Source organism: Juglans regia, chromosome 3 (assembly GCF_001411555.2).
Source record: "Juglans regia cultivar Chandler chromosome 3, Walnut 2.0, whole genome shotgun sequence".
NCBI classification, from domain to species: domain Eukaryota; kingdom Viridiplantae; phylum Streptophyta; class Magnoliopsida; order Fagales; family Juglandaceae; genus Juglans; species Juglans regia.
Genome location: NC_049903.1, coordinates 28600133 through 28620712, shown reverse-complemented (window position 1 = coordinate 28620712; position 20580 = coordinate 28600133). Strand labels below are relative to the sequence as shown.

The following is a 20580-nucleotide window of genomic DNA, read 5'->3' as shown; positions in this document are numbered from 1 at the left end:
GCTTCTAGAGGGATAGGAGTGGCAAAAGGAGGATTGGCATCGGATATAATGGCCGGTGATAAAAGCATCTCCTCAAATAAAGAAATGGAGTAGGGCTTTGACACGAGGGAATGTCCGCCAATGGAGGGGGAGGGGAGAAAGAAGAAATTGAATTTGGGTCATGCAGTTTTAATTGCCGAAGCATAACCACACGAATTTCTAATATTGAAGCATTTTGACAACCAGAGTGTTGCCACGTGTAACTCCATTTCCCACAGTTACGACCAACAGTCACAAAGCTACCCAGTAATCTCTACTCCAACCAGATTCCTTGGGCGGAGTTTCTGCTTATCCTTCGAGCATCCATCCATGGCGACTTCTCTGTCTACCACACTTTCGACCAATAATCTCTACTCCAACGGGATCACCAACCCGACTTCGACAGTACATCTGCTTCCTGGCCTATCACCCAATCGCACTCTCATAATTTCTACGATTCCCAAACACCTCAAGTATACAACCAGTTTCTCACCACGGCAAACCCTCGTCTTGACTTTTGCAATATTGGGTTCTCCTGGTAGGTCTCCTTTTATTAATTTCCGTCATTTTACACTGAAAATCTTTAGCATCATGATGTTTATATTTCCTCATTTTCTCAGCAAACAAACTTAATTTTTTGTACGGTATTTTGGAGCAGATCAATTATGACATGTGCGGATGGCAACAGGTACCGAAACTTCAGCGGCTGGTTAAGATACCGCAAGTGTGCTAGACATGGTGAAAGTGTTCGATTTGAGTGGAAACGCGATTCCGATTTCTGATTGGTGGACAGATAGGAAAGTTGTCATGGCATTTAATCGCCATTTCGGGTCAGTTTCTTACATAAATATATAGAGTAATTCTACTACAATCGTGAAATATGTAAACGTCGCGTAATCGCTTTGAAAAAAAGTGAGATCTACTATTAAAAAATTAATTTTTTTCATGTGAATTCCATGTTTTATTCATTTTTTTCAAAACGATTACGGGACAGTTACAGAATTTACGGTTATAAATATTTTTTCTCAAATATATTATATATATATATATATCTGATTATTCTGAGCAGATTTTTGTCACAATGAATAGAAAATAGATAGTACAGGCTAATGGAGGTAATACTTTCACTGAAGTAGTGCGGACCGATCATTCATTTTGCGTATGGTACTTGTCTTTGATTTTGCAGGTGCAGGTGTCTTTTGTTGCAAACGAGCTGATAATCTTGCCGCCAAGAAGGTAAGTGTGTGGATGGACTTTAGATGCCATGCGTTCATTCATTTTTTTATAACATAAATTCTACCTGCGAAAAGAAACAAAATATTTTTTCCCCCATGATTTTAACAACAAAGAAAGATTTTTGAGAGCAGAAACTAGATGAAAATGTTGATGCTAATTAGAAATTGCTAGATCCGTGAAGAGGAAAAACTTCTATTTTATATCACTGCCAGCTTCAAATAAATTGAATGGATGTTTCCAAGGAAGGACAATACATAGTAGTTAGCTTTAGGATGAGTTCATGTTGCCTATAGAAGACTTAATGACCTACCACCACTGGTGGTTGCTCAATAGTTCTTGGGTTACACCTAAGTGGTTTGACATTTACTAGATCAAGAGCTTGAATCCGAATATGGATTCACCTTAGACTATTAGTATTAGTTGCCAAAGGATTCATTCAATTCCCTAGTAGGGCTAGGGTCTAAGCTATGGTTCAAACTCGACTTGGAGGAGCGCCTAAGGCTTCTCTTCATCTAGGCCCCTCCTATTCGGTTCCCAGCAGGTAGAGTGCTACTATGTTCACATCCAAGTTGAGAAGCCACTTTCGGTCACCCCCATACCCTTACAGATAGCAAAAAAAAAAAAAAAAGGACTTAATAACTTATTGGCATCTTCCACCTTAATTTTTGTTGGTTTAAACAATAAGTGGGAAGTGCTTAACACGGAATGGAATATTATTGGAGATTTGCCTAGGATCCTTCGAGGATTAATTCGCTTGGATAAACTTGGTTTACCATCTTTACATTGTTGTTAGAGGAATGGAGTTTGATCGTTGTGTTGATTTGGTAAGCTTTTATTGTCTATTGTTGTTGTGCTAACATTTTTTGCAGGTGGGGTTTTTGCTTGTTTTTTCTTTGGCTTATTATTTTTTGGACAGCAAAATCTAGGCTATTTTGATACCTGGTTTCAAAACTTTATTGTATCTCCAAGTATTGGTCTGTAACCACGGTTTTCCTCCGCCATAAGTGAGGGTTTATTAATAAAATTGGGACGGGGTCACTCGTGGACAGGTGATTCTCGGATCGTTAATAATAATAATAAAAAAAAGTGGGAAGTGCTTATGTGTCAACATAGTACTGATATATATGATATGTTGACAGGATATAATGGATGAATCAAGTATGGCTTTGGTTGTAATTGGACCTGGTAGTATTGAGTAGGTATGTATTGATGATTAATTGAACTGTTGATATTTGCTTCAGTAAGATTTAATAGATGAATTAAGTATACAATAATAAGTTGCTTGTGTATTTGTTGCGTGTCAATATGCCATCCTTGGAACAAGGGTAATTGTAAATATTTATGGAAGTTTCATGAGGAAATCAGTGGCACTCTTCACGTGTTTTTTAAGGGTAAATATGTGACTAACAATGTTATGCTTCAATGAAATCATCTATCACCCGTTGCCCTAGTTTTTTACCAAGGAAATAACATAAATTTTTTAAGTAACTTGCAACAATAATTTTATGCAGGCAAGAGCATTTTGAGAAAACAAAATTGAAAGGAGGTTTATCAAGTTCTGGTTCCATTAAGTTCTGAAGAATTTGGATACAACGTGAATTCTATGATATCAGCAGTGGTACATCAAGTTCTACTTTGGTTTTACTGTCAATGGAGTAAAATGGAAACATGGAGATGAGATGGTGTCCCTGGGTCAATTACATGTGCACTTCTGGTTCCATTTTGTTTTATGTTTTAAGTTTCTTGTTTATATTTAAGCTCTTACAATGTTTATATCTTGAAATTTCAATTACTTTATAATAAAGGGGTCTGTGTGGATTTGAAACCATTGTTTTTGTTGCCAATTGATGATGATGATATTGCAATAATGTGATAATGATAAGGTTGAATGTTTGGTGAAGGTTTGGTGATGGGTGTAAAAGAATGAAGTAGAAATCTGTTCAATTTTATGCAGTAGAAATATGTGTGGATATGGAACCATTATTTTCGTTGCCAATTGATGATGATGATAACAGCAATAATGTGATAATGATTGATGAGGATTAGATGGTGAAGTTTTGGTGATGACAGCAATGACAATGTCATTCATGTTGTTGCAAAGCAGCCTGTATTGTGGAAAGACCTTACTACTCATCAAAGCAGAGGTGTAAAAGAATGAAAAAGAAATATGTTCAATTTTATGTTGTGGAGTCTATACTTTGCAACAAAAAAATTGTAATGTGTCTTAATTTTGCAGCCTGCTAATAAAACTTATTGTTTGTTTCAAAAGTTTATGCTGACCCGACCCACTCGTGGTATGAGGCTTTACAATTTGTCTTAGGAGTTTCAACTACATTCACTCCTAAAGTATGTGAAAATCCCTTTTTGGTAACTCTACTAGTACTTGTGGCTTACTAAGGTGATTATGAAAATTAGCAATTTGTGATTGCATCTAGGAATTCTTAGTTTGGTTGTTTCTGTGACACTATAGGCAGGTCTCAAGATAATACAGTTATACATGGATGGTGAACAAGTTTGGAAGCTTTCATTTGAAAAGGACACAGTGACTAGAGGTGGTTGGTATGCAAAACATCTTGTTGCAACTACTGTGTCCATTTTTTTTTTTTATGAGATCAAAGTATCCACTTATGTACTTTTCTTGAACTCCTAGAAACTATCAACAAAACCTGCATCTTGACTTGACTTAATGGTATTATCGACATAACCTAGATCCATCACAACTAAATCCCCTTGGTGGCTTAAACATGATCTCGAGGAAGCCACCGTAGATATATGGCAACAATTGACTCTACACTAATGGGTAAATTGGAAAAAAAAAAGTATAGAAGCGTATCGATTATAAAGCCTTCCTTCGATAGGCCATTTGGTTTAATGATCTTGATCTATTTTTGCTAAGCTTGTCAAAACGAGTTGTCTGCTGCAAGGGTAGATAACTTGTATGACCATTGTCGTGTTTTCAAAATTATCAAGGGGAAATTTGTTGTTTCTCAGGCAGCAAGGTGGAATTATATTTGTAGGTTTTGGAAAAACTAACATCTCGTTCGTTCGAAAGGGAATTAAGTTCCTCATCATAGCATGTCCCCTTTCTCTTTTGTCTAGAACACGGTTAATCATCAATATGACCATTGTCATATATTTGTTATTGATCAATAGTTGCCTTTTTTTCCTAACGCACAATCAAATTAACGTGTATATTTTTACACTTTCTGTAACCTTATCTAAATATATTTTCTTTTACAATTAAGATCGAAGAGGAGTATTGAAAGACTCCACTCAAGGCTTTAAAGTTCTGAGCTCTTATGCTAGATACTACTCTAATTGGATGTAAAATTTGTTTATTTATTTTTTAGTAGGACAAAGAAGCAGGGGATGATCCTAATATCAAAGATATTTTGAAAGCCTGTTGTTCATGAAGAAGAAATGACGAATCTGCTGAAATTCTCTATCAGATTTTACTTAATTCACATCTACTTTCTATTTACGCACTTATCTCATACAAACACACTGGCCCCATTCTGTTTCAGCGGCTTCCAACCTTGAAAAGTGAGTAATTCAAGTTTATGGGGTGATTTGGAATGCTAATAAATAATGTTTTTCTTAAAAAAAGACTGAGAAATGTAAACAACACATTGACAGCACACCAAACCCCCTAACAATAAGCAAATCCTGACCCTGCCATATGTGATGCTTGTTTCCTCAGTTGCGAGAGTGAAACCGTAGTCAAGGGTATGTCATTCGGCTTCCTGCGAGAGAGAAATTCTTGTGACACACATTTCATTGTAGGCCGAGACTTTGGCTGAGTGTGCAGACATGCAAATGCTATTGTAGCAACAAGCAAAATCTCTTGTCCAATTAGACGATTTGGAGGTGGCAGACGTTGGTCTAATATTTCATTCAACATTATATTTTGAGATGATGATGATGATGATGATAATGAGGACAAGAGTTCTCCCGGATGCCTTCCCATTAATACTTCTATTGCCACCACTCCAAAGCTATATACATCGCATTTTTCAGTAACTGTCATCGTGTAGGCAAACTCTATAGAGAAAGAAGAAAACGATGAGAACGACTAAATACGGTCTATGAACAGTAATACATCTAATTAATTTGATAATTACAATTTAACAGTAAAATTATTGAATGAAGAATAATATTAATCAAGTTATCGATAATAATCTTTAGTTTTCAAAATAAAAGTCTTTAAACAGAGAATAGAAAGACTGACAACTTCATTATATAATATTTTGAAAAATAAACAAAGTTCACAAAAATGGGTTCTAGCTTCAACTGTTTATTTTTTAATTTTTTGCGTGGAGGATATAATTTGAATATTTTTTTTTTAATTTTAAAAACATTTTAAATTTATTTGAAATATCTTATAATAAGATATTTATAAATTATATAAGATATTGTTAATTGATATCTTAGATTATTCAACTAGCTCGCACATTATTCGATCAGATCTAGGACTAGTATTATTTGAATTCTAAATCTTGAAACTTTGACTATAGGAAGCTACTATATTATTATATTATTTCTAATTGCAAACTATTCTTATATAGTTTCATTATCCACTCTCCAAATGTATTATTATTAAATAATATATGTCATTATGCTAAACATATAATTAAATGAAGAGCATATATATATATATATATATATCTAATTAAATTTATAATTTTAGATTATTGGGATTTTAGATTATATTACATGTCCTTTTAGTTTTATCAACTTAATATCCTTTTAGCTTAATTGGCGGTAACGATTCACAAATTGTAAATCTAACAAAAAGAAAATAGTAAAGAAAAGTAATCTTAAAAAATGTTTAGATGCTGACTAATGGAATAATTATATTCAATATTCTTGATTAAATAATTTAAATGCCATTGTTGGAGTCGAAATAACCAATTAACAATTTACCTGGAGCAATATAACCATATGTGCCAACAACCAATGTCTGATTGGAGGAGTCAGGATCAAGGAGTTTAGCAGCTCCAAAGTCAGATATAAAACCTTGGAATTCGGAGTTCAGCAAAATGTTGTTGGATGATAAATCCCTATGAACAATTGCTGGGATGCAATCATGATGCATGTAAGATAAGGCGTGTGCTATGCCTTTGATGATGTTTACCCTCTTGCTCCAATCCAATTCCATAGCTTCATCAACATTTCTTAGGACACAAAATAGGCTTCCCCTTTCCATGTACTCATAAATTAAAAATCTGCATCCTTTATGTACACAGAACCCATGCAGCTTCACAATATTTCGATGTCGAATATCTGTTAACACCGTAACCTCATTTATAAAACTCTTATAGAAAACTGGATTCTCAGCCTCTCTCTGATGAAGTTTCTTTAAGGCAACCACATTTCTGCTTGGTAATTCTGCTCTGTAAACGCTACCATAACCACCAGTTCCAATGCAATATTTGATATCAAAATCCTCAGTTGCTTCAATAATGTCTTCATATGCAATATGTCCGTCATAATTCCATATCGAGAATATGTTTCCATTCTTTAATCCCCTAGACTCAATCTGATTTTTCTTGAACATACAACGGGACAAGAGAATACCCCCCCCCCCAATGACTAGGAATCCGAGGAAAATGGTGATTGGTGCAAAAGTTTCTATTTTGGTTACGATTGATTTTTTACTTTTTGGACATGGTGGGAAAATCTTGAACTGACCGCATAAATCCTTATTGCCATTTAATGTGTTGGAGGTATGATACAGAGCATAACCGTCTGGAATTTGGCCCTCCAAAGAATTATGTGATAAGTTAAGTCTTTGTATACCAATGAGAAAAGAGGGAATGTTTCCCGTAAGATTATTGTAGCTAAGATCCAAAATCCATAGAGGGGCAATAGTCCCAAGTGCGCTAGGTATTTCTCCACTAATAAAGTTATGGCTAAGGTTAAGGAAGTTCAAAATTTTAAGCATCCCTATTTCGGAGGGAATGGATCCATTGATTTTGTTATAACGAAGGGTCAAATATTTCAAATTAGTTAAATGACCTAGGGTGGTTGGGATTGGACCGATGAGCATGTTCAAAGAAAGGTATAAAGTGGTCAGATTTTTTAGACTCCCTATTTCGGAGGGAATGGATCCATTGATTTGATTTAAACTGAGATGTAAACATTTTAAATTAGTTAAATGAACCAAACTAGTAGGGATTGGACCAACGAGCATGTTCACATGAAGATATGCATAAGTCAGATTTTTTAGCATCCCTATTTCGGAGGGAATGGATCCATTGATTTTATTCTGACTAAGTTCTAAATATTTCAAATTAGTTAAATTGCCAAGTGTGGAAGGGATTGGACCGACGAGCATGTTCGAAGAAAGGTCTAAATGGGTTAGATTTTTCAACATCCCTATCTCAAGTGGGATGAGCCCCGTAAGGTTGTTCCCATTAAGATCAAGCCTGTCTAAGCTTGGGAATAAAGAGAAGTTGAGTTTCAACTGACCTCCCAAACCATGATGAGATCTTTGGATGGTTGTGACGCTTCCACCAACATTGCAAGTAATACCATCCCAATGGCAAGCACTTGAACAATTACTACTTGCTTGGGTAGTAGTGGACGGCCACCACTCAGTCTCCTGCAAAGCCTTGGCTTGTTTAAGTTGAAGGGCAGATGATCCAAATGCAGCAACAACAAGCTGATGAAGTGCATTATCCAAACACTTTCCGCATAATAGGATCCAGATAGCCCATGCTACCATCGGTATGGAAATGGAAAGGGAGACTGTTGCCATTTTTATGAGTAATTAGTACTGACCGATTAGTACTAGGCTAGACTTTTATATATAAGAAAAGATACTCTCAAGCTAGGCCTGTGAAATAATTGAATGAGTCATCCTGGAAATTTCCATGAAATGAATACATTTATTCCTTGAAATCGGCCTCTCAAGACTTGTCCTACATGCATGCGACGACTCATTGACTATATTCATGTACGTATTAATTATATATAGGTCCCATTTGGGGAATTGATTATATATATATATATATATAGTTTTGACATTTTTATCCATACAATTAAATAGAAACTGGAAAAAAAAAATATGAGAAAGAAACGAAACGAAAGGTCTTGAACACGTATGCTGTAGTAATGCTTCCTTTTGCTTTTCCATTGAAGTTTGAACAGCTTTCAGCCTTTTCCTCCTTAACAATTTTATTCTTTTCCTATAAAGAGGGGATTTTCAATGTTTTTTTATATAGCTCGTTTTCAAACTTAACTCCAATTAAATTGATTAAGTTGTACTGATATTATTTTATATAATCACATACAAAAAGTATATATTATTTGTGCCACACTTTGCCCCCAGACACCAAATCTTAGTTCCTCTGGTTGAGGTCCATGCACTGAACATTCAAAGTCTTTCACGCGTTAATGTCTCCTTGTTCAAGTAGTATTTTGCAAGCTCCGCTGGTTGAGGTCTATGCACTGAACATTCAAAGTCTTTCACGCGTTAATGTCTTCTTGTTCAAGTAGTATTTTGCAAGCTCCGCTGGTTGAGGTCCATGCACTGAACATTCAAAGTCTTTCACGCGTTAATGTCTCCTTGTTCAAGTAGTATTTTGTTTGCAAGCTACTACGGAGCTTGCGATGGGTAGACATTTCGGCCCCACTTTGTGATAGAAAATAAAATATAATGGAAAATAAAAAGAAGATTAAATCCGGTTTGAATTCAAAGATAAGTAGAGATTAGTTATGATAGTTTTAGATTAGTTGAATAAAATATTATTAAAATATTATTTTTAATATTATTATTGTTTTGGAATTTAAAAAAGTTGATTTGTTTATTATATTTTGTGTAAAAATTTAGAAAATTTATAATGATAACATGAGATAAGTTGAGGTGAGTTTCGAATACAAATAAAGTATGAGAGAATTTAAGAGCTACATTTTTACTATTTTCAATTGTGATTGAATACAAAAGAAGAATGAGATGGTTTGTGTTCCGAAACGGGAAGTGAGATTATTTCAAAATTTTTCATAATTTCATTTTCAAATATCAATCAAATATAACAACTTTCAATTGCAAATCTTCAACTTTTTATTTAATTATTACCTAACAGTTACAACTCTCCCAAACTTTCAAAAAACAATACAAAAGTTTCAAATTTCAAAATAAAAGTTAGATTAAAAAATTATAATAAAACAATATTTTAACTTTTTAATAATTTTATTCAACTTTTTCTTTCTTATTTTCCAAAACCCAATAAAAATTTTTAACTCAAACTATTTTACTACTATTTACAAATCATTTTATTATTATTCATAGAATTTTCATCTCATCTCATATCATCTCACTTCTCAAACAAGCCCCCAACATGTATATGGATTTTACTTGAAAAGAAACTTAAGTATATGGATTTTAAAACTTTTCACTCTGACATATATATGACATAAAATTCATAATTTACTCCGAAGGTTTCTTCTTCTTCTTCTTCTTCTTCTTCTTCTTCTTTTAAGAATGAGGATGGCACTTCTATCATTTGTTCAAAATAACCTCATTTGTGGCAGAGGAATACCGTGAAACAATAAAGGACCAATATAACAAAGGATACAAATAAAGAATTCAAGGACTACATTATTTTAAACTAGTCTCAAATAAGACACCCCAACTTTATCTAGCTTGAGCAATCCCTTCACTGCCTGAGGTATTTCCTGCCAAGTGAACCAAGTCTTTGAAATTCCTTCAGAACCCATTTTGGCTAAAACATCTGCAACCACATTACTCTCCCTACAAGAGTGGATAATCTGATATGAGAAGTCGCCTAAGAGTACCTTAATTTCTTTCCAAAAATCCTCAAGGTACCATAAATCATATTGATTCTGTTGCACCCATTGAAGAGCAAGCATTGAGTCCATCTCCACTGCAATAAAAGTCATTCTCAGTGTACGAGCTAAACGTAGTCCATGAAGCTAACCCATCATTTCTGCAAAATTATTTGTCCCCTGTCCTAGGTGCACTGCAAAAGCACCCATTAGATCACCAAGATGATTTTGGATCACACCACCTACCCTGCCTGACCTGGGTTCTCCTTGCAACTTCCATCTATATTTAATTTATAAATCCCAACTTCAGGATGCTGCCATTTTACTTGCATAAGTAGCTTATGTTTAGTGGGTTTGACTGTTATATTAAGAGCTAGCAAACTATCCTCATCTCTGCAAGATAAACTCTTCCCCTCTTTCAATTTCATGCCAGCCCATGCTACCCAATATTTAAAAGACAACCAAGTTGTTTCTATGCTGTCCAATTTATCTTCCATTCTCAGTTTACATCTCCTATTCCACAACAGCCAAGTCACAATGCACGATATTAAGCCCAATAGATTGCCCACCTGTGTTGACTTCCTTGCACGCCTAAACCATCCTTCAACCATATCCTCCAACTTCTGCCAGGAACAGAAGGAATACCCAACCGGCTTGCACATCGATGCCTTAGCTCCTGTGCAAAATCTCCCATAGCCAGCACATGATTAAGGTCTTCATAAGCAGGCTTCCTACAACAATTACACTTTGAAGCTAATGGAATACCAACTCTCCTTAACCTATCATCAACACTTAAAGCATTGTTCAAAGCTTTCCATGTTGCAACATAAAATATTTTTTGGGAGGCAAGGGTGCCACACCCAATCAAACCACTTAATTCTTGGAGCCGAGATTCGGATACATTGCCATGCACTTTTTGTTGTAAACTACCCATTATTTTTCAGTAGTCCAGATTAAAATATCAGCTCCTTCTCTACTCCTTCCCAAAACTTCCAACAACTCTTCCGTTTTGTCCATGCCAACCAGCTCCTGTAAGTAATCCACATTCCATCCATTATCAAGTTCACATTCTTTGATGAGAAGTAAGTTGGACGAGTGTTCACCTCAAACTGATCTGCTAATGGACCATCCAATGTCCATTTATCCCTCCAAAAAGAAATCTCTCCATCTTTAACCTTCCATTTTGATTTTTCAATCACCATTGGGACACACTTGATAACATTTCTCCAAAACCTAGTGTCTTTCCTTGCATCAACCAAAGAAATATGATTGTTTTTCACATACTTGGCCTTAAAGTACTCAGTCCATAGAAAATGTTGTGTCATCAGTTTCCATGCAAATTTCATATGTAAGGAAGTTTGAACCTCTTTGAAGTCTCGAATTCCCAAACCACCCTTTTGTATTGACTTAAAAATCCTGTCCCAAGAGCACCATTTCCTTTTAGATTTGCCATGCGAGGTACCCCAAAAGAATGAGCTCAATATTTTGTTTAATTTTTTTTATCACCAAAGCCAGGACTTGAATAATGGACAATAAATGTATAGGGATACTCGATAGTACATGTCTTAGAAGTAATATTCTTGCTCCATTAGATAACAACTTGTTCTGCCAACCTTCCACTTTCTTTTGTATTTTCTGCTCTAATTCATCCAAATGTTGCACCTGCAATCTACCAGAAATCAAATGAGCCCCTAAATACTTGAAAGGGACATTATCCTCCTTAAAACTAGTAATACTCAAAAGCGCCCCTTTTCTTGTCAAAGTCGTGTTTAGAAAAGATCATTGCAGATTTTTTCTTATTAACCTTTTATCCCGACCAAGATTCATAAGTAGTAATTGTCCTTTTGATCTCCCAAACATTGCAATAATATTTATCGTTAACATGAAGACACACCACATTGAAAATAAGATAATGAAAAGTTCTATTTGCAATCCGTTGTGTGGGGGAAATCCCTAAAAGCATATGATCATATATATGTCAGAGTGATCGAATTGCTATTTCAACAGCGAACAAGTCTCCTTTAGACCTTATGCGACCAGTCATTGCCTCCTCCTTGTCAGATGCCTAGGGAGATGTCACAAATAACCAATTTCAATCTCATTATGAAAATAACAGCTCCAGCGTTGGAGCTTGAAAAATATGTTGGTTATAGACAAATTCACACGCTTCCAGTAAATTTAACGATTTCAGAGGATTGACTGAGGCTTAAGAACTTGTTAAGCCTGCATAATGTATTGGACATAATTCCGACCACTCTTTTATGGCATCTAGCTGAGTGGCTTAACAAACAAAACTTTGTAATATGGACAACACTGTCAAACTATGGATTATGACAGTTAAAAAGTATCAGATGATGTCATGCTTCCTCCATTGACTAGTCAAGCAGCACAAATGTTTTGCAGTATCATCGCTGATTCATAATGACAAATGTCCAATAGATGAAAGTAGGAAACAACCACCCCCATTATAAATATTAATGCAAATTAGCCACTTCGGCAGTGTCCCAATCAAGATTCCTATTTTCAATGATCTCAAGTAGTCTGACAATGTATTCCTATTGTTGATATAAACGATTTATGCTGTCGCAAAATTAACTACACAGGGATCTCTGTCTTCTTTTATCATGGGAGGATGCCAAAATTGCTAGCATGCTTGAAACTCGACTTCGACAGTAAAGGTATGAACTGTAAGAGTCTCATTAATAATGCTTAATTAAGTCAGGACTCGGGAGTCTCTTTCATAATTCTAGAAAAGATTACTTACAATCGCACACTTCTATAAATGAGAAAGCAATATGCTCAAATTTGAATCCAGTGCAGGAGTCTATCATCTATTTCATTGCTATTACGTGGACTATTCTCTCAGAGATATCTTCTTTCTATTATTCCGTCCTGTAGGCTTTGAGGGCTTCCTAATTGGATCTATTTCCCTTTTCTGTATTATTTCCCTATTCCAACGATCAGGTGCTATATGGTTTCTAGAAACCTAGATTCTTATTCTCACCAATTGATATGAAGGGCTAAAGGGAATTTTGAATGACATCCATTTTCGGATGGAAAATGAAATGAAAAAGAGGGCAAAAAAGCTTGTATGATACTAGTATATAGTCATTCATGTAGGGACAAAGCCAAACTTTCTTAACTTGCATAATTAGAGTCATTGTTCCTACATCACATAAGAAAGGCTGTGAGTGAGAAAGAGAGAGAAAAACACTAAAGGTTAGGATAGATGAAAACATGCAAACATGTTGGAAATGGATATGAAATTCAAAATAGAAATGCCAGCGATGTGCATATCCATCTATAATCTCAGTGCAAAAGTCTATCTAATTGTTGTGAAGTGTCTTAATTTTTGTCTTTTGTCCATTTCAAATAAAAATATGATCAAAGAGCTGAATTAAAACAAAAAATTCTATATGTGCAAACACACCTAAGCACACTTCAATTGATCCCCTAATTAATTAAAACCAAAAATTCTCAATGAAAAGTAGAATTCAGAAATGTAATGGGTTGAAAACAGAAGGAGGGCATATACCTTCTCTATGAGACATTTAAATGCAATCTTCTTCTGCCCTGCTTCAAATATATTGCATTGGGAATATATCTGGTATCAAGATATAGATCACAAGATCTTTAATCTCCTGGACTAGGAATCATATTAAAACCTTCAATATTAAAACTAACAGATATTAGAATTCTCTATAAAATTAGCACATGTGATTCTACAATGGCAAAAACAGCATAAATGCCCCAGTTTTTGCTATAATTGTTGTACAATTGTACTTTTGCAAATCTAACTCTAGGATGCCACTGTCTGGTCCCATAAAAAAAGTAATGGTGGATGGCCACACGGATGCATCTGTTGTCAATATAAGAAGGGTCTGCCCCAATAAGCATTGTCTTGTTATGCTGTGAAAGGTGACACCTGAAGCCAATGTTTGAAGACATGTATTATTCGACTCCCATTTCCTATCCTCCAATATGAACCTGCCTCAACCAAAGGTCTATCTGCTAGGAAACTTCTCCAAACATAAGAGGGTTTCGATCCTAGTTTTGCTTCTTGAAAGTTAGAATTTGGATAATACTTAGCCTTCATCACCTGAGCAGCCAGAGAATAAGGATGTTGGATTATCCTCCAACATTGCTTGGCAAGCATAGTTTTGTTGAATGCCTCAATATCTCTAAATCCCATCCCCTCTACTGATTTGGCTTTTCCCAATTTCTCCCATGAAATCCAATGGATTCTGTGTTCATTGCTTTGCTACCCCACCAAAAGCTGTTGAAGACACTACTGATTTCTTTAAGCAAAGATTTGGAAAGTTTGAAAACAGACATTGTGTAGGTAGTGCCTGGAGAACAGCTTTTATGAAGACCACCTTCCCAGCTTGAGACAACAATTTAACTCTATGATTACTAATTTTTGATCTGATATTGTCCAAAATACATTTAAAAGTCTTCCATTTGGACCTTCCAACCACTGAGGGCAAACCCAAGTTTTTTTCATGAGACATGCCATGTCTTACCCCCACAATAGATAAGATATATTGTTGTGTTACCCTTGTTGTATTCTTACTAAAAATGATTGATATTTTCTCCAGATTAAGCCTTTGACCTGAGGCTAATTCATAAGTTCTCAATGATCCAGAAAGTCTGCCCCATTCAACTGATAAATGGATCATCTATCCAAATCCTAGTAGGGTCCAAAGTAATGTTAGTGTGCTAGAGAATAATGCCACAGTTTCCAATTTAATTGACCCTATCACAAAGAAATGGGATAGTGCCCTGGTGCAGCAGATTTTTAATCCCAGAGAAGCTGATATCATACTTAAAACTCCTATAAGCTCACTCAACAGCAGAGACAGACTCATTTGGCAAGGCACAGAAGAAGGTGAAATTTCAGTAAGAAGTGCTTACCACAAGGAACTAGGGAGAAGTCTACATGACTCTAGTTAAGCATCAAGCATCAAGTAGTTCTCCCTTCAAAGCAGTTTGGCAGCAGCTATGGCAGTTAGAAGTATAGCCTGGTGATAAATTTTTCATTTGGAGATCCTACCTAGAGGCCCTTCCAACCCAGTCAAATCTCTTTAAGAAGAGAATAGTTAATGATCCCCGTTGTCCTATCTGCTACCAGGAGGAAGAAGACTCAGTTCATGCTATATGGAGGTGTGAATCAGCTAAAGATGTTTGGAGTCAGTGTTCAAAAAGATTACAGAAATGCCACCTCCCATACATATCCATGCTCCAAATACTTGAAGCCTTATTTCAGACCTAGGATTGCCAACCCATTCAGGAGTTTGTCATGGTTGCAAGGAAGATATGGTTGAGAAGGAACAACTTTATTTTTAAAGGTTCATTTGCTCACCCGAATGTGGTTGTGAAGGAAACAAGAGGTCTCTTGGAGATGCTAAATGAGGAGAGTTCCAGACAGAACCGTAGGCAGGCCTGTACCTCAGCTGAGGATTGGCACGCTCCTCCACCAACCTAGCTCAAGATGAATTGGGACAGTGCAGTTGATAAGGCCAAAGGAGTAATTTGAGTGGGAGTAGTAGTTAGAGACAACTCTGGTCAAATCATTGCCACCATGAGGACCAAAGAACATCTCTTCCCTGATCCATTACTAACATAGGCATTTGGAGCCCTTCAAACAGTACAGTTTGGCATGGAGCTTGGTTTATCTCAAGTGATTGTAGAAGGGGATTCTTTACAAGTCATCAATGCGCTTAAAAGGGAGAAATAGGGTTGTAATAGTGCAAGTATGTTTGTATGTGAGGCAAAACAGCTTCTAAAAAATTTTGCAAAGTGGGAGGTTTCTCATATTAGGAGAAATGGCAATACTATGGCTCACATTTAGCAAAAGATGCCCTTTCCATCTATGATCATATTGTAACGTTGGAGGTTCTCCCTCCTTGTATCCCTTTGGTTTAATAGAATGGAATTAGTTCTTTCAAAAAAAAAAAAAAGACATGTACTATTATTATTCACTTTAGCACAATTTTTTCTGTTTTTGTTATCTTTGTTTGTTAAAAGAAGGACTTGATCTTACCTAGAAACAGTAATATATGTGCTCTTTCACGTGACGTATATAAGTCCATCATCGTAGCCACGGAGGTTGCAATGATCTACCCATATATGTTTTGAATTAGGCTTTATTTGAATACCATCAGCGATACCATGTTAGGAAACAGAGTCAAGAGTTTAAATACAAGAAAAAGACCTATGATCGAGCTGTATACAAGGAAAGTAGGCTGTACATTTTGAAATATGGAAAATATCAACCGATATCCTGTACTAGCCTTCAAACTCCAGATTGCATATAATTACATGTTCGCATTCCTTTAGCCGCAAACCCTTCCCTGTGAATTTATTAACCCTTTGAGCTCAGCCATCAACGGTCTTGTAAGATGACACAGCCAAGTAACAAGAGAGATGATTGGTGCCCGAAACTTCAAAGACAATCCATAGTGGCTCTTTGCTACAACATCATGCCCAAAACACGTTTAATCATCAATATGACCATTGTTATATATTTTTAATTGATCAATAGTTTCCTTTTACGTGTATATTTTTACACTTTTTATAACCTTATCTAAATATATTTTCTTATGCAATTAAGATCGGAGAGGAGTATTGAAAGACTCCACTCAAGGCTTTAAAGTTCTGAGCTCTTATGCTAGATACTACTCTAACTAGATGTAAAATTTGTTTATTTCTTTTTGAGTAGGACAAAGAAGTTGGGGATGATCCTAATATCAAATATATTCTGAAAGCCTATTGTTCATGAAGAAGAAATGACGAGTCTACTGAAATTCTCTATCAGATTTTACTTAATTCACTTCTACTTTCTATTTGTACACATATCTCATACAAACATATCGGCCCTATTATGTTTTAGCCACTTCCAACCTTGAAAATTGAGTAGTTCAGGTTTATGGGGGTGATTTAGAATGTTTACAAATAATATTTTTCTTGAAAAAAGACCGATAAATGTAAACGACACATTGACATGACACAAAACACCCTAACAATAAGCAAATCCTGATCCAGCCACATATGCTGCTTGTTTCCTCAGTTGCAGGAGTGAAACCGCAGTCAAGGGTATGGGATTTGGCTTCCTACGAGCGAGAAATTCTTGTGACACACATTTCATTGTAGGCCGAGACTTTGGCTGAGTGTGAATGCATGCAAATGCTATTGTAGCAACAAGCAAAATCTCTTGTACAATTAGACAATTTGGAGGTGGCAGGCGTTGGTCTAATATTTCATTTAGCATCATATTTTGAGATGATGATGATGATAATGGGGACAAGAGTTCTCCTGGATGCCTTCCCATTAATACTTCTAGTGCCACCACTCCAAAGCTATATACATTGCATTTTTCAGTAATTGTCATCGTGTAGGCAAACTCTACAGAGAAAGAAAAAGATGATGAGAACAACTAAATACGGTCAATGAACATTAAAACATCTAATTAATTTGATAATTATAATTAAACAGTAAAATTATTGAATGAAGAATAATATTTAATCAAGTTATCGATAATAATCTTTAGTTTTCAAAGTACAAATCTTTTAAAAAAATACGTGACAACTTCATTATAAAACTCTGTTAACACCCTAACCTCATTTATAAAACTCTTATAGAAAATTGGAATCTCAGCCTCTCTCTAATGAAGTTTTTAAGGCAACCACATTTCTGCTTGGTAATTCTGCTCTGTAAACGCTACCATAACCACCAGTTCCAATGCAATATTTGATATCAAAATCCTCAGTTGCTTCAATAATGTCTCCATATGCAATATATCCGTCACAATTCCATATCGAGAATATATTTCCATTCTTTAATCCCCTAGACTCAATCTGATTTTTCTTGAACACACAACGGGACAAGAGAATACCCCCCCCCCCCAATGACCAGAAATCCGAGGAAAATGGTGATGGGTGCAAAAGTTTCTATTTTGGTTACGATTGATTTTTTACCTTTTGGACATGGTGGGAAAATCTTGAACTGACCGCATAAATCCTTATTGCAATTTAATGTGTTAGAGGTATGATACAGAGCATAACCGTCTGGAATTTGGCCCTCCAAAGAATTATGTGATAAGTTGAGTCTATGTACACCAGTAAGAGAAGAGGGAATGTTGCCCGTGAATTATTGTAGCTAAGATCCAAGGTCCATAGAGGGGCAATAGTTCCAAGTGCGCTAGGTATTTCTTCACTTATAAAGTTATGGCTAAGGTTAATGTAGCTGAAATCTTTAAACATCCCAATTTCGGAGGGAATTGATACATTGATTTTATTCCGAGAAAGGTCCAAATATTCCAAATTAGTGAAATGACCCAGAGTGGAAGGGATTGGACCGACGAGCATGTTCGAAGAAAGGTATAAAGTGGTCAAATTTTTCAGCATCCCTATTTCGGGGGGAATGGATCCATTGATTTCATTCCCACTAATGTCTAAAAATTTCAAATTAGTCAAATGATCCAAAGTGGAAGGGATTGGACCGACGAGCATGTTCGAAGAAAGGTATAAAACGGTCAAATTTTTCAGCATCCCTATTTCAGAGGGAATGGATCCATTGATTTTATTCTGATCAAGGAACAAATATTCCAAATTAGTTAAATGGCCCAGAGTGGAAGGGATTGGACCGACAAGCATGTTCAAAGAAATGTATAAATAGGTCAGATTTTTCAGCATCCTTATTTCGAATGGAATGGATTCATTGAGTTCATTCTGACCAAGGTCTAAATATTCCAAATTTGTTAAATGGCCAAAAATGGAAGGGATTGGACCGACGAGCATGTTCGAAGAAAGGTATAAAAAGGTCAAAATTTTCAGCATCCCTATTTCAGAGGGAATGGATCCATTGATTTTATTCTCACTAAGGTCTAAAGATTCTAAATTAGTCAAATAGCCCAGAGTGGGAGGGATTGAACTGACAAACATGTTCAAGTAAATTTTTAAATAGACCAAGTTCTTTAACATCCCTATGTCAAGTGGGATACGCCCATCAAGGTTGTTCACACTAAGATTAAGGCTGACTAAATTTGGGAAGAAATAAAAGTTGAGTTTCAACTGACCTCCCAAACTTTGATCAAATCTATCAATGGTTGTGAAGCTCCCACCAGCATTGCAAGTAATACCATCCCAGTGGCAAGCACTTGAATAATTACTACGGGCTTGGGCAATAGTACTGGATGGCCACCACCCAGTCTCCTGCAAAGCTTTGGCTTGTTTATGTTGAAGGGCAAATGATCCAGATGCAGCAACAAGCAGCTGATGAAGTGCATTATCCAAACACTTTCATAACAAGATCCAGATAGCCCATGCTACTATTGGTATGGAAATGTAAATGGAGGTTGCTGCCATTTTTATAAGTAATGACGGATTAGTACTAGGAAAGACTTTTATACATACTCTCGATCTCAAGCTAGGCCTGTGAAATAATTGAATAAATCATCCTAGAAATTTACATGGAATGAATATTCAACCTGCATTGAAATTTCCTTTTGAAATCGGCCCTCAAGATTTGTCCTACATGCATGCCACGACTCATTGACTTATATTCATGTATTAATTATATATAGGTCCCATTTAGGGAATTGATCTTATATATATATAGTTTCAACACACTACTACTACTGAATTTAAAGTGTATTATTGCATCTTAACGACGTACATGATGTGATTAAATACTAATAGTTACATGCGCAATTTGTGGAGGACGTCATTGTAAAGTTTTTAACTATTTTCTATTTTACTTTTCAAATTTAACTCCAATTAAATTAATTAAATTGTACTAATATTTAATTTATTCACACAGTCAATAATAAAATTTAATTAGTTGAAAAGATCGGGCAAGATACAGATTGAAAAAATTATTGCTCGACATATTATTTGGTCTTTATTTTTTAGTTATGCACTACAAAAAAAGATAGAATTGCCGGCGTTTATATTACCGGCGGTTGTTTATGAGCCGGTAAAAATATAATATTGCCGGCACTTATTGTTTACGCCGGTAAATAATTGAATTTCCCGGCGTTTATATTTTTACGCCGGTAATAATATATAGCTTCGGCGACGTTTACAAAAACGTCGAAAATATATCAATTTTACGCCGGTAATAATATAGCTTTGGCGGCATTTAAAAAAACGCCGAAAGGTGATCAAATTTACGCCGGTAAATTATTTAGTTTTCTAGCGTTTATATTGTTACATCAGAAATAATATATAGCTTTTTCGGTGTTTAACAAAACGCCGACAATTGATCAATTTTACGCCGGTAAATTATTAAGTTTTTCGGCGTTTATATTATTTAAAAAAAAGGCCTACAATTGACCAATTTTACGTTTGTAAAAAGGGTCTTGCTACGCGTACTTTGTCAATTGATCAATTTTACGTGCTTACCCCATCAAAGACTTCAATCAACGTAGGAGACTTTTCTCATCCAATCTTACGTTTGTAAAAAGGGTCTTGCTACGCGTACTTTGTCAATTGCATTCACGTGTTGTACGTTTTTTTTAGTTTTCTTTCAAGTACG

General features: G+C 35.6%; 2 protein-coding genes and 1 pseudogene across 2 annotated transcripts; 1 reads left to right on the top strand and 2 right to left on the bottom strand.

Moving 5' to 3' along the window:
• The first annotated feature begins 348 nt into the window (after nt 1-348).
• On the top strand, nt 349-4667 carry LOC108997620 (thioredoxin-like protein AAED1, chloroplastic). The gene is made up of 9 exons (XM_035688761.1): nt 349-556; nt 734-850; nt 1211-1254; nt 2394-2449; nt 2766-2800; nt 3524-3600; nt 3725-3813; nt 4246-4309; nt 4611-4667. Exons 1-9 carry the CDS (start codon nt 349-351, stop codon nt 4665-4667), a joined length of 747 nt encoding a protein of 248 aa, XP_035544654.1.
• Nucleotide 4668: 1 nt separating this feature from the next.
• Nucleotides 4669-8018, bottom strand: LOC108997618 (probable leucine-rich repeat receptor-like protein kinase At1g35710). Its single transcript, XM_018973972.2, has 2 exons — nt 6178-8018; nt 4669-5295 (listed from the first exon to the last, which is right to left on the bottom strand). The coding sequence occupies exons 1-2, from the start codon at nt 8012-8014 to the stop codon at nt 4904-4906; spliced, it is 2229 nt and encodes a 742-aa protein (XP_018829517.1). The 5' UTR covers nt 8015-8018; the 3' UTR covers nt 4669-4903.
• Nucleotides 8019-12022: 4004 nt separating this feature from the next.
• LOC108997598 lies at nt 12023-17878 on the bottom strand (annotated as a pseudogene).
• Between the last annotated feature and the right edge of the window lie 2702 nt (nt 17879-20580).